This window comes from Panthera leo, chromosome C2 (assembly GCF_018350215.1).
Source record: "Panthera leo isolate Ple1 chromosome C2, P.leo_Ple1_pat1.1, whole genome shotgun sequence".
NCBI classification, from domain to species: domain Eukaryota; kingdom Metazoa; phylum Chordata; class Mammalia; order Carnivora; family Felidae; genus Panthera; species Panthera leo.
In genome coordinates, this window is record NC_056687.1 from 67,206,833 (window position 1) to 67,222,250 (window position 15,418).

The 15,418-nt window shown below is 33.0% G+C and overlaps 1 protein-coding gene across 8 annotated transcripts in view; it reads right to left on the bottom strand.

Annotated features, from left to right (window-relative positions):
• Positions 1-15,418, bottom strand: part of IQCB1 (IQ motif containing B1) — a 63,076-nt gene that overhangs the window by 34,211 nt on the left and 13,447 nt on the right. For all 8 annotated transcript variants that reach the window (XM_042955596.1, XM_042955594.1, XM_042955591.1 and 5 more), the window contains 2 exons: positions 11,395-11,494; positions 636-814 (listed from right to left, as the gene is read on the bottom strand). In XM_042955596.1, coding sequence (XP_042811530.1) covers positions 636-814; positions 11,395-11,494 — 279 coding nt within the window. The remainder of the gene's footprint in view (positions 1-635; positions 815-11,394; positions 11,495-15,418) is intronic.

Genomic DNA, 15,418 nt, shown 5'->3' on the forward strand with positions numbered 1-15,418 from the left:
CTTTCCTCCTCCAAATTTCTGACTTTTTATTCATATATAATTTTGGATGTGAGGAAGACTTTTTGTTTGCTTTGAGAAAAAGCAGTGAAAGACCTGAAGAGTATTATTAATTGATGTAAAGATCAAAAGGGCTGTCAATCTCTCAAGCATAGCTCTATTTTCTCCAGTAAAGTTAATCTTATTAAGGTCACCAGTCTTTTTGGTCATTATTTTACTATACTACATAGTATATTCAATACACAACTTTTTTTGTCAGAGGAGTATCCATTGTAACCTCATCAACAAAGTACCATAAGCCATCTGTTGAGACACGAAGATAGCTTGATTACATAAAGACATTTTCCTGAATTGGTATCTGTTGTAATAGGGTTTTATCTACACACACCAGTTACTGAGCTTTTTAAAGTACAAGAATTTTAGTGACTCAACACTTCCATACAACACTCAGTGCTCATCACAAGCATACTTCTTAATCCCCAACACTATTTAACCACTAAATTGTACACATGAAATTAATATTACACTGCATAACAACTGGAATTTAAATAAAACCTTAAAAAATACAGAAATTTTGTAAACCATCAATAAAAATTTCTTTTTGAGAATCTCAAGAAAATAAAGAATATATGCACTACCTTTGTAGCAGGCACTTAGTCTCAGTAAAATCAAAATTTCCTGATGGGTTTCAGTCATCAGCAGTAGAAGCTTTGCAGCAGTACTTCTTATCACAGAGCTAGGAGTTGATAAAAGCTTGAAAACAACTTCATCTAAAATTGAATGTAGTGTTTTTCCTTCTATCCGGAGTAAATCACCCCTAATAGAACAAAATAAAAAGATAAAGAATGTACCATTACTAATGGATGTATAGGTATCATAAAAAATTAAACATAAAAGTTTTAGCAACTTTATGCCTAACTGTGGCCAAGTGCAAGAAAATAACCCAGTTTTTAAACATAGAGCTTAGTTCCACAAATGTATCACATTAAATCAATTATTATTTATTGAATTCCTACTGTGTGCAAGGCACCATGCTCGGTAAAACAGGGAATACAAAGCAGCCAAATGCCCTCTCTGAAAAACCTACAATCAAGTTGCAGAGGAAAAATAAATGCGCAAAATATTACATAGATGACTTAAAAACTTAAAAGCAACAATAAGAGGAAAATCACAAGACAGTACATGGTTCATTGCTTAACGATGTGAGAAAAATCCTATAGGAATTCAATTATCATGGACTTAATATAGGAGGAATTTATCTTTCCTTAGGTATTTCCTTCATTACATGAACAATTATCTTCTTGGACTACTTACGTGATGAAAACTTATCTGAAACTTGGAAACAGCCAAAAGAAATTACTGGGTATCTTTCACTCACCTGCCCCTAAGGAGTATGTGATTTTCTAGGGGTGTGTACCTTTGCTTGACTATGTGTTCACTATTGATTAGGATATTTTGCAATTCTGTAAGCTAACCTTGATAAGCTAACCTTACAAAAAACGAGTAACAGTGATTCTTATCTGAGAGCAATGCAAACAGATTCTTAATCAACAATACAAATGGATTCGTCCAGTAGAAAAAGTAACTGTAATGGTTACTATCTACTGTTTTACAAGACATCAATTAGGTTTTTTAGCTATTAGCAAATTCATTTCTACATTCCTTTGACAAACCCCTCTTTAAATCTCCCTTCCTCAAGATTCCTCAAAAAATTAAAAATAGAACTACCCTACGACCAAGCAATTGCATTACTAGGTATTTATCCAAGGGGTACAGGTATGCTGTTTTGAAGGGACACATGCACCCCAATGTTTATAGCAGCACTATCAACAATAGCCAAACTATGGAAAGAGCCCAAATGTCCATTGACGGATGGATGGATAAAGAAGATGTGGTGTATGTATACACACACACACACACACACACACACACACACACACACACACACACACACAATGGTGTATTACTTGGCAATCAAAAAGAATGAAATCTTGTCATTTGCAGCTCTGTGGATGGAACTAGAGGGTATTATGCTAAGCGAAATTAGAGAAAGACAAATATTATGACTTCACTCATATGAGGACTTTAAGACACAGAACAGATGAACATAAGGGAAGGGAAGCAAAAATAATATAAAAACAGGGAGGGGGACAAAACAGAAGAGACTCTTATTAAATATGGAGAACAAACAGAGGGTTGCTGGAGGGGTTGTAGGAGCGGGGATGGGCTAAATGGGTAAGGGGCATTAAGGAATCTACTCCTGAAATCATTGTTGCACTATACACTAATTTGGATATAAATTAAAAAAATAAAATAAAATAAAATAAATCTCCCTTCCTCAAATTCTCCTTTGAACCTATAAACATCTTACTGGTTCCTTCATTAATAAATAAGTTGAATAAAATTTTTTTGACACACTTCACCACCAATATAATGATAGGGAACATACCCATTGTGCCACAAAGTTTCCTTGTGTTTCATTGTCATACCCCAACTCCTTCATCTCCCTGTTAGCCTATCCCTTGACAACCACTAATCTACTATCTGTCACTAAATTAGTTTATGTTTTCTAGAATTTTATACAAATGGAATCAGACAGTATGTCTTTTTTTGGCCCGGCTTCTTTCACTCAGCACAATTATTTTAATATTCATCTGTATTATCTCATGTATGAATAGTTCATTCTCTTTTTTTACTGAGTAGTAGTCTATTGTATGGATATACCTATAGTTAATTCACCTGTAATGGACATTTGCATTGTTTCTAGTCATTGGCTATTACAGATAAAACTGCTATTAACATTTGTGTACAAGTCTTTGTATGGACATATGCTTTCATTTTTCTCAGGCAAATACCTAGTAGTGGAATGGATGGAAAATATGGTAGGTACATGCTTATTAAGAAAATGACAAACTATTTTCTAAAGTAACTGTACTATTATATTACTCCCGCTAGCAGGGTTGATTCCTCCATATTTTTGTCAACAATTGAATCAGTGTTTTAAATTTTAGTCATTTAACAAGTGTATACTCGTATCTCTCTAATGACTAGTGTTGCTGAACATCTTTTCATGTGCTTATTTGCCACCCATGTTATCTGTTTGTTCTCTATACTGAAGAGTGTCTTATGTTTTTGTCCCCCTCCCTGTTTTTATATTATTTTTGCTTCCCTTCCCTTATGTTCATCTGTTCTGTGTCTTAAAGTCCTCGTATGAGTGAAGTCATAATATTTGTCTTTATCTAATTTCGCTTAGCATAATACCCTCTAGTTTCATCCACAGAGCTGCAAATGACAAGATTTCATTCTTTTTGATTGCCAAGTAATACTCCATTGTGTGTGTGTGTGTGTGTGTGTGTGTGTGTGTGTGTGTGTGTGTGTGTGTACACCACATCTTCTTTATCCATCCATCCATCGATGGACATTTGGGCTCTTTCCATAGTTTGGCTATTGTTGATAGTGCCGCTGTAAACATTGGGGTGCACGTGTCCCTTCAAAACAGCATACCTGTACCCCTTGGATAAATACCTAGTAATGCAATTGCTGGGTCGTAGGGTAATTCTATTTTTAAACTTTTGAGGAATCTCCATACTGTTTTCCAGAGTGCCTGCACCATTTTGCTCATTTTTCAAACTGGGCCTTTTTTAAATTTTGAGAGTTTGTATATATTCCAGATACAAATACTTAAGATACATGCTTTTCAAATATTTTCTGCCAGTCTGTTTTGTCTTTTTCATTTTCTTAAATAGTGTCTTTTGAAGAGCAGATTTTTAAAATTTTTGATGAAGTCTAAACTAATCAATTTCTTCTTTCATGGATTTTACTTCTGTTGTCATATCTAACAATTTAAGAAATTTTATGCAAACCAAGGTCATAATGGCTTTCTACCATTTTCTTCAAGAACTTTTGTACTTTATATTTTGCATTTATGCCTATTATCCATTTTGAATTAATTTTTGTATTGGTTAAGAGGTATAGATCAAAATTCTTCTCTTTAAATATCAATAGCTAATTGTTCCATCACACTTTAAAAAACTATCCTTTTCACCTTAAATGGCCTTTACACCTGTTTTGAAAATCAATTGTTCATATATGTGTTAAGTCTATTTCTGGATTCTATTCTGTTACATAGATATATTTGTATATATTTGCATTAGCACCTCATTGTTTTAATTATGTTAGCTTTATAAAGCCTTAAAATTGGGTAGTGTTAGCTCTCCAACTTTGTTCATTTTCAAAGTTGGTTAGGCTATTTTATATTTTAGGTTCTTTGGTTTTCATATGAATTGTAGAAATCAGTTTGTCAATTTCTAGAAAAATTAGATTTTGAGTGGATTTGCATTTAAAGTCTTTTAAGTTAAATTCAATTAAATTTGGAGAGAATTTGAATCTTAATATTGTACCACTCATCTATTTACATAGCGTAACCTTCCATTTATTTACATATTCTTTAATTTCTCTCAGCAGTCTTAAGTTTTAAGTCTTTCCCATTTCTTTTCAGATTTAACCCAACACATTTCATATTTTTATGCTATTTTAAGTTGCAATATCTTAAAATTTTAATTTCTGAGTATTAATTGAAGGACATAAAACTTCAATTTATATTTTTATACTGATTTTACATCCTACTACCCTTGCTACAATCACTAATTTTAGTGGCTTCTTTGTACAGTCTATTGATTTTTCTACATAGATGACAATGTCATTTCCAAATACAGAGAGCTTTGTTTCTTCCTGTCTGTACAAATAACTTTTCCTTTCCTTGCTTGACTGTAAAAGAAAGAAACTCCAATACAATGTTGAAGAGAAGTGATTGGAGAGGAGATCCTTATCTTGTCCGTGATCATTTAGGGAAAGCATTTAGCATTTTACCATTAAGTATTTCCTAGATAATTTTCATCAGGCTCACAAAGTTCTATCTTCTACTAGTACCGTGTTGTTTTTCTTTTTGAAAAATCAGGAACGGATAATGGATTTTTCAAATGTTTTTTCTGTATCTACTGATACGATGATATAATTTTCCTTTTTTTGTTTTGTTAATATGATGAATTATATTGCTTGACTTTAGAATATTACTCTAGCCCTGAATTCCTGGGATAAATCCAACTTATTCAAAATTTATTAACTTTTTAATATATTATTGGGTTCCAATATATTACAATGTCTTTTGTTTGGTTATCAAGTAATTCTGATCCCATATTATGAGTTGGAAACTATTTCTCCTCTTCAGTATTCTGGAAGAGTTTGTTCAGGATTATTTCATTAAATGCTTATGAGAATTTATCAGTGAAAAAGCTGTCCAATCCTGAAGTTTTCTTTGTGGGAAGTGTTTTAGCTACAAAATCAATTTCTTCATACTTATAGGCTAGTCAGATTATCTATCACTTCTTTTTTTGTTGTTGTTGTTGCTTCTGGAGCAAGTTTTAGTAGTATGTGTCTTTCAAAGAACTTGTCCATTTTACCTTAATAAGCATAAAGTTGTTCACATTATTTCCTTATAGTACTTTTAATGTCTATTGACTTTATTGTGTTGTCTCCTAATTCCTGATATTGGTAGGTCGTATTCTTTTTTTTCCCCTGATCAGTCTTGTTTCAGACTTATCAATTTCATTATCATCTCAAAGAACCAGCTTATGGTTTCATTGATCTTCTATACTGTTGTTACTATTTTACTGATTTCTGCTTTGATCTTTATCATTTTTTTAAGATTATATTTTTTTAAGTAATCTCTACATCCAACATGGGGCTTCAACTCACAAACCTGAGATCAAAAGTTGCATACTTCACCAAGCCAGCCACGTGTCCCTATCATTTTCTTTCTTCTGCTGGAACTTAATTCCCTCCTCTTAGTTTCCTAAAGTGGAAGGTGAAATCAATAATCTGACACTTTTCTTCTTTTCTAATACAGGTATCCCCAACATTTTAAAAGTTTGCATTATACCCCTTGACTGCTATGAAATACCTACATTAGTACTTGTTTTTTGCTAACTAAAAGAAACTTGAAGGTTGCTGCTTTTACCAAAAAGAAAAAGAAAAAAAAGGGGGGGGGAAGAATTTGTTTTGCAGTAAGCTGTTATAGAGGCAGTGCACATCCCAAAAAGCCAGAGCGGCACCAAGAAGCTCCTTCCCTGGAAACTGCACTCAGTATTTCAGCATCAAGCTGCCATCACTTTGAACTGTCTGTGAGCATCTGTGCTGTACCTCAATTTATTCTGTGCAAACTTTAGCAAGATATGTCCTAAGTATCAGAAAAACCTGGGAGGTTATTTTTGGGGTCTTAAATGCACAACATTTTTTCCCACATAAACTAACAGTAATTGTTTGCTTTATACCATTTTGGCTTAGGAAAGGTTTTATATGACTGCTTTACTTTTAGATAGTAGGGGAAACCTATGTTGGTATTAAGTGGTATAAATTTTCCCATTAAGTACTGCTTTAATTTAGATTCATCCCAGAAATTGGGATATGGTGTTTTAATTTCCATTTATTTAAAAACACCTTCTAAGTTAATTTTTTTTCTTGGTCCTTTGGGTTATTTAGACATGCATTATTTTCCCCACATTTGGGGATTTTTCAGAGGTCTTCTTGGTATTAATTTCTAGTTTAATTCCATTGAAGTTAGAGAACATACTTTGTATGACTTAAGTCCTTTTACGTTTATTGAAACCTATTTTATGGCCCCCGAATGGCCTCTCTAGGTAAATGTTCATTTGCATTTGAAAATAATGTGCATTCTGGTCTTCTTTGGTAGAGTGTTCTAAAAATTTCAATCAAGTTGGTTGATATTGTTCAAATCTTCTGTAGTTATAATTTTTACCTACTTATTCTACCAATTATCAAGAAAGGGGTTTAGACATCTTCCACTTTACCTGTAGTTTTGTCAATTTCACCTTTCAAATCTGTCAATTTTTTCTTTGTATCTTGAATCTCTGCTGTTAGGTCAATAAACATGTTTTCCTGATGAACGGATTCTTTATTATGAAATAACCATCACTGGGAATATTCTTTTTTCTGAAACTTACTTTTTCTGATATTAATATAGGTATTCCAGCTTTCTTTTTACTAGGGATAGCATAGTATATCTTTTTTCATCCTTTCACTTTTAATCTATTTGTGTGTTTTTATATAATTTTTATTTATTTCTTTGAGAGAGAGAGAGCATGCACACAAGTTGGGGACAGGAAAAGAGAGAATCTTAAGCAGGCTCCACACTCAGCATGGAGCCAGACGTGGGGCTCAATCCCACGATGCTGGGATCATGACCTTATCTGAAACCAGAGTTGAACGTTCAACCAACTGAGCCACCCAGGAACCCGTTTTTGTATTTAAGGTACATTTCTGGAAGACTGCATGTATTGGTTCCTACTTTTTCATCCAACCTGTCAAGCTGTTCCTTGTAACTGAGGGTTTCTAGCCATTTGTACCTAATACAGTACAGGTTTACATCTGTTATTTGGTGACTACTTGTTCCATTGTCCTTTACTTGCCTTTTTCTTTTTAATGCCTTACTTTGGAGTAAGTATTGCTTTATGATTTTTTACTGCCTATCTTGGCTTATTAGCTATAACTCCTTGTCTTGTTATTTTATTGATTGCATTAGGGTTCATAGCATATATCTTCAACAGAGTCTAACTTCAAGTGATATACTACCAACCTTAATTGATATACTACTTCATGTACAGGTTTCTTCCACTATCAGAAACTAGAGTGTTCTTATGAAACCTTTTGTAAGCTAAAATGGCATAAAGAGAAGAAGCAATTACCATTTTGTAGAAGTGAAAACTGTCTTTGAATTTCTTTTGGTTAGCAAAAACAGGTACTAATGTACGTCTTTCGTAAAAGCAAAGAGGCATAAAGCAAACTTTCAGATAGCCTGAAACCTATTTATAGTGTAAGAGTTTATAACAGACTTCCATTCCTTTCCTCCCAGCCTTTATGTTATTGTTGTAATACGTTTTACTAATACATATTACAAACCCTCAAACACATTTTATTTTTGTATAAACAAATGTTATTATATTACATGTATCATTATAATGCGAAAAATAATCTTTTATAGTTACTTCTATGATTACTATTTCTGATATTCTTCAATACTTGGTGTAGATCTTCTTTCCTCTGGTTGAAGGACTTCCTTAACATTTCTTGTACTGTGTGTGGGTCTGCTGGTGATTTCTGAAAAAGCATTTTGTCTTTGTTTTTGAAACATATTTCCACTGGGTATAAAATTCTAGGTTTGACAGCTGTTTTCTTTCAGTGTTTTAAGGATGTTGTCTTCGTATTGTTTCTGATGAGAAAGTTACTGTCATTCTTATCTTCATTCCTGTGTGTAACATCTTTTTTCCTCTGGTTGCCTTTAAGATTTTCTCTTTATCACTCGCTTTAATAAAAAAAAAATGTTTATTTATTTTTGACAGAGAGAGAAAGAGAGAGAGTGAGGGAACAAGAACATGAACAGGGGAGGGGCAGAGAGAGAGGGAGACACAGAATCCAAAGCAGGCTCCAGGCTCTGAGCTGTCAGCACACAGCCCAATGTGGGGCATGAACCCACAAGCCGTAAGATCATGACCTGAGCCAAAGTCGGAAACTTAACTGACTGAGCCACCCAGGCGTCCCTCTAATGCTTTGATCTCAATGTACCTTGGTGTCATATTTTACTGTCCTTCGAGTTTGATGAGAATTTTGAATTTGTAAGATTATTATAGTATTCAATGAATTTGGAAAATTTTTAGACATGGTTTCTTCAAATATTTTCTTCTAACTCTACTACTTCCTTTATATACTCTAATTATGCCTACATCAGCTCTACAGTTCACTGAGGTGTTTTTCTTTCTTTATTCCTTTTGTTTCATTTTGGATGGTTTCCACTGCTATGTCTTCAAGTTCATTAATCTGCAATGTTAATCTGCTATGAATCCTATCTAGTGTATTTTTCATATTGAGTTTGTAGTTTTCATATCTAGAAGTTCACTCTGGGATTTGTATCATATGGGTCTCTATTAAACTTTTTTAAAACATGGAATACAGTTAACTATCCTAACTATCCCATAACTATCCTGATGTCCTTGTCTATTAATTCTAACATATATGTCAGTCTTCATCAATTGATTCTTCTCATTATTGGTCCTGTTTTCCTCCATGTTTGCATGCCAGGTACTTGTATGAATTTTATCTTGTTGGGTGCCAGGTATTTGTGCATTCCTAAAAATATTTTTGAGTTTTCTTCTGTTTAGAGATTTTCAGGTTCCATATGCAAATCATATGCAATCAATGATTTAGTGAAATTAGTATCAGATTGGTAATACTTCTGACCAAAACTAAAAGATCAGTAACATTTTATAAAACCAAGTCACCTATAATCTGCAGTATATTCTATAGCACAGTTATGACTGCAGATCCTACCTGAACATCTTTAGTAGAAACTGTAAGATATTATCACTTTGTATTATTACTAAAGGAAGACGAAAAAAAGAAATCAAAGATGCTATGATAGCACAGGTGGGATTTTCTCATCCCTTTAAAATCAAATCAAAACACGACCATTTCTGCCATACTTCCTACTTTGTAGAACTTACCATAAAGATTTTTAAGATAAAGATATGTTCAAAAACCAGAGCAGTTACTTGTAAATAATTTGATCCTTTTGGGTTGTGCTTTTGTTTGGAAGGTCCAGAATGTGTTCAATCTAGTGCTAATTATCCCCCCACTACTGAGATGAAACCTTACTGAGTACTCAATGTTCTGTTACTCATGAGGTTTTCCACCTGGCTGTTGGGAGTCAGGCAATATTCTTGGCTCTGTGTGAACTTCTGATGCTGTTCCTTTTCATAGTTTTGGATTATTGTTTTCGCAGACATTGAGTAGTTTCTTCACATGTATATGCCAATCAGTACTCTACCAAATACTTGAAGGAGACTCTGATTTCTGGGGCTCTCTCTGCATGTAGCTCTTTTCTTTGGTGTTCTGTCTTATGAACTCCAGCTATTTTGTTCTCCCCCGACTCTCACCTCTACCTTTTCAACTCAGCCTGGCTAGGATACCCCTCCCTGTGCCACAGTCTGGAAACCCTCTCAATGCTAGGAGTTAAAGTAAATATTAGGTTCACCCTATTAATTCCTTTCTCTTAGGGCTCACTTTTCTTTCACTGACTTAAGTCCAGTTTCCTGAAAACTGTTGTTTTACGTTTTTCCTGGTGTTTGTTTTCTTCAAGTGGTAGGGTAAATCCATTTCAATTATTCCATTTCAATCACAAGTGGAAGTAAAGTCTTGATGGTTTTCATTAGTTTTTAAAATATTTTTTTAATCTATTTGGTACCAGTGCCCAAGGCCAAAATTTTATTACTTCACTTGGATTACTGTAGTTGCTTCCTCTAATTGCCTTCTTTGTCTAGAGTTTTGTCCCCCTTAAATTCTTCCTCCACATAGTGACCTGAGTAATGTAAGTGAAATACACTTATTTTAATCCACTTTAAAAATCTGTTAATAGTCCCATTTCCTAAGATTAAATTTCCTTAACACAACATATAAGCTCTTCATGACTTAAGTCTGAAGAACTTGTTAGTCACCTCCACATGCCAAACTGTAGATGCCAGCAATGATGAATTGTACCTACTTTTCATCCATATCATGTTATTTCTTTGTGCATTTGCTTACGTTATTACCTCTGCCTTTCTCTTCTTCCTCTCCAGCTAATTTTTCATTCTTAAAGTTTCTCCTCAGGTGTCACCATATTGAGGAAGTATCACCCCTTGGTTTTGGTTAGGAGCCTAACACTTGTGCACACCTTTATAACTGTAACTTAATATGCTATAATATAATCATGTCTGTGGGTTGGTCTCCTGCTATACTGTAAGCTATCTGAAAGCAAATTTTTTATCTTAATCAACTTTGGGAACCCAATGACACACATAGTTGACACTTTAGACATTTAATAAATCCATACTGAACTGGAAGAATCAATTATTATAAGTGTGTATAGTTCTTTTTCCATTTTAATCTGGAAAAACTGTCTATCAGTTCTTTTATGCCATTCTAAGAAAAGCACCTGGCATAATGGTGAGCTTGCAGTTTGCTAAATAAATATATGATTAAGCATTTTTTTATTGTGGTCTCAATATTTTTGTTCAGATAGCACCATAAATATTTCTTCTCTAAGCCTGAGATTGTCTACAAACTTCTTAAGCTCTGAGATACCAATTCAATAATTAATTTCCAGTCTTTTATGGTATTTTATATTCTTTTTTCTGAAAGACAATGGTAGTAACAGAGTTCTTGAAGTATCATGTACAAGTCATAAGTAATTGATGATTTAAGCAAAATTGGAATAAAACTGGTAATGCTTCTGTACCAAAAGTTAAAAATTATAAATACTTTAATAAACACTTTGTAAAACCAAATCACCTGTTGATTTGTAGTATGTTCTGTAGCATAGTCATGACTGTAGATCCTATTTGAAGGTTGTCAGTTTGCAGTAAGTGTAAGAAATGATCACTTTGTAGTACTAAAAGAAGAGAAAAAAATTAAAACAAAGATTCTATGATACAATCGAGATTCATTTACTTTCAAAACCAAATCCAAGCATGACCATTTCTACTAAAATACCTGCCTTTGTATACTTTACAATAAAGAAGATTTTAAGATGGGCAGTTTCAGTAACCATAAAAAAGTGATTCCATTTTATGAAAGTTATGAACAGAAAGCATCCACAAATACTACCCTAAGACTCTACTGTTATCTCCCATTAAATGAGAAATAAAACAAAACATATCCTAAATTGGAATCTTTCTAGCAATAAATTTCAGTGAATAAAATCAAATTTCCTGTGAAGAAAAGAGAATATGAAGGAATGGAAATGGTACATATGACTGTAAACAGTGGCTTACATCCTTAAAACAATTGTTACATAATATACATGTTTGCTAACATTTTGTCTTAAATAATAATGAAATTATCATTTACAAAACAACGTTTGTTTTTATTGGTTTATAATTTTTAGGTTCTGAGAAGCCAGTTTTGAAGACCTGACACTGGATGCTTCTGTAAGTTGCTTAACCTCTCAGAACTCCCATTTCTTCAACTGTAAAACAAGAATAGCTCTCTCATAGATTACTGATGAATGTCCTACAACCTACCCTACTGAATAGGTTCCCAGTAAATGTCAGTTTCTACTCCCTTCTCCATTAACTGATCAGAATTACAATTAAAGTGGGATCAGGTGTGCAGGCAAGGCAATTCTGTGAATACTATCCTAGCTTCCACAAAACAACTTTACTCTTTGCCTCTTCTTTCTCCTGAAAGAATATATTGATTTCTTTCACATACTAATTACTGTTTTTCCATTTACAAAGTCCAATATTTCAATATTTTACTAAACATCAATTTTTTTAACATTCAGCAACTTCAAAAAAAATTCCACTATTAAATATTTCTATGGCTTCTTATTTTCTATTACTTCAACAGTAAAAGACTTCTTTTTTATAACTGGAATAAGTATATTATTTCCTTTTTGTCTACTTAAAGATGTTTTATTAGTAACTCTTTTTAATTAATTAATTTCAGAGAGAGAGAGGGTGTGAGTGAGGGGGAGACAGATAGAGAGAGAAGCAGGACTCAACTGAAGTGGGGCTTGTGCTCACCCAAAGCAGGGCTCCAGCTCACTCAAAGTAGGGCTAGAACTCATGAACTGTGAGATCATGACCTGAGCCAAAGTCAGATGCTTAACTGACTATGCCTTGCCCTTAGTAACTCTTTGTAATTCTGAATTCACTGAACTCGTGATATGCAGAGTGTGTGTGTGTGTGTGTGTGTGTGTGTATGAGCTCATCTTTTTTCTATACTGGAAAAAGTTATGCTAAAATAATTTTAGTCATTCCATCTTATTTTTACACTGTTTTATATTATTACAGAATTTATTTTTGGAGCCTCTATTCTGTTTTTCAAGTGTAGTTGTTTTTATTGAGTGTGAGATAACTATTTGGTCCCCCAAACAAAAATACTTGTGCCCATTTAATTAACCTTCTTATAATGAATGCTTCAAACCTTCACAAGAGTAGAGAGAATAAATCATGATTCTACATGCATTCAACTTTAACAATGATCAACTTATGACCAATCATCTTTCACCAAGCCTATCCACTTCCAGCCTCCCATTTTATTTTGAAGCTAATCCAATACATCAATTATTTTATCCACAAATACTTCAAGATATACTCCCAAAAGATATGATTAAAAAATAAAACATAACCATATCTAAACTGAATGTTTTTTTTTTTCTTTTTAATGTTTATTCATTTTTGAGACAGAGACAGAGTGTGAGCAGGGGAGGGGCAGAGAGGGAGACACAGAATCTGAAACAGGCTCCAGGCTCCAAGCGGGGCTTATGAGATCATAACCTGACCATGAAATCATGATCAAGACCTGAGCCGAAGTCGGATGCCCAACCGACGGAGCCACCCAGAAGCCCCGAATAATGATTTAATTTTATCAGATATCCAGTCAGTGCTCCAATTTCCAATTATTTTGTGGATTTTTAAAGTTTGTTTGAATCAAGATATAAATAAGTTCCACAATTACAAATATTATACATAGTAACTGGTTATCTTTCAAATTTCTTTTAAACTATGGATTCTTTTTTTTCTTACAATTTATTTGTTGACAAAACTATATCAATTGTCTTAGGAGGTTCCCATGGTCTAGATTTGTTAACTGCATTCCTGGGGTGTAATTTAGTGTTTCTCTGACCTTCTATAAATGGGTCATTGGAGCTAGAGGATCAAAATGATTCAGGTTTGAATTTTTGACATCTACATTTCATATGTGAGGTTATGTTGAGCCATTAGGAGGTACTTCTCAAATTTTGACAGTGATGGATGATTAATTCCTAAATCTGTTCACTTACTAACAGTTGTACAATGGCAATATCTATCTTACCTTTTTCACCTATTGGAATAGTTTTATAAAGAGAAATTTCTCCTCATCAAGACATAAGAAAAGGCAAGAGAAACTCTGGATTCTTCATTTACCAGTTTTCAAAATGAATTGGTTCCCTAGTAGACTTTAATGGTAATTTTTTAAATAGTTGATATATTTTTATCCTCAGTAGTTATTATCCTTATTACTGTTCTAATTTCCCATTTTTGGCTAATAGAAGCCTCCTTATTTTGGCTCCTGAATCCTTTTCACAGAATCCCAATAAATTGTGTGTGTGTGTTTTTATTAACTTGTTTTATTTTTTATAATCCCAATAAATTTTGCTTGCTTCCTTTCTATCTGGTATACAAAATACCTTGCATATTTTCTGTCTCAGACCTTTAGTCTGCCATTTCTATAAGAGCTGATTCTTTTTAGAGAGAAAGGTTATAGGAGACCCCAATTTTGTACCCATTTATTTTTTTGTATATGAATCTCACAACCATGTAATTTAGTTTTAATACAAACTTTATTGATATTTTAAATCTACAGAATAACCTGAGGAACAGTCACATTTGTTGTCATTACTATTTCTGGAAGAAAAAAAACAGCATATTTTAAAAGTTATTCAAGTATTCTCTCTCTTGCTATCTCTCATTTTATTAGGCCTTTTACCACCCATTATAGTATAGTAAAACTAAGTACTTTATATTTTTGGTAAAACAGTTGTTTAAATTGAAAACTTTATAATATTTGTTTCATAATGGGAAATTAATAGATAATGCTTTAAAAGAAAAGGAAGTAACTAAGTATTTAAAAAAAAAAAAAGAGAGAGAGAGAGAGAGTGGGAGAGACTATTCATCAAGGTTTCAGAGGACCTGGTTTCTGGGTCTACTTAGTTTCAAAAGGATATAACCACCCAAAGTATTAGTTGCAATAATTGTTGCAATAATTAGTTGCTGCCTTTGGAAAATGGGAAATGAAGTGAGGCACAAGGGCCAGGGTTTGTTTTTAACAATCCTTATAGAACTATTTGATTCTTTATGTGCATGCATAATATTCTGAAAAAATTAAATTAAAAATAAAAATTCAATTCTATTTTCACCTTCTAAAAAAAGTCAGTGTTCTTATATTTTTCTTATAGTTACATTTATCTTAGATTAAATCTTTCAAAAGGATAGAATGTTGCCACAATTATCATTAAAGATTACTTCCCCAGTCTTAAGAAAACATAAAACACATGTTTATATTTCTCAAGTGTAGAAATATCCTATAAAATAACTATCAAGTTCAGTAAAATGTCAATATATAAAAGCTTACCCCTACATGAATAGTTAGGCTATGAATTAAATCATATATGCTCTGTACATAGGGATTTCTCTCACACTAAATCTAAAATACAGATGCAATCTTTGGAGCTTAGAAAAAAACATTTTCTCTAAGTTGCTAAAATTATCATCCAAAGAAGACTTCCAGATGGCCAACCGACACATGAAAAAATGCTCAACATCACTCA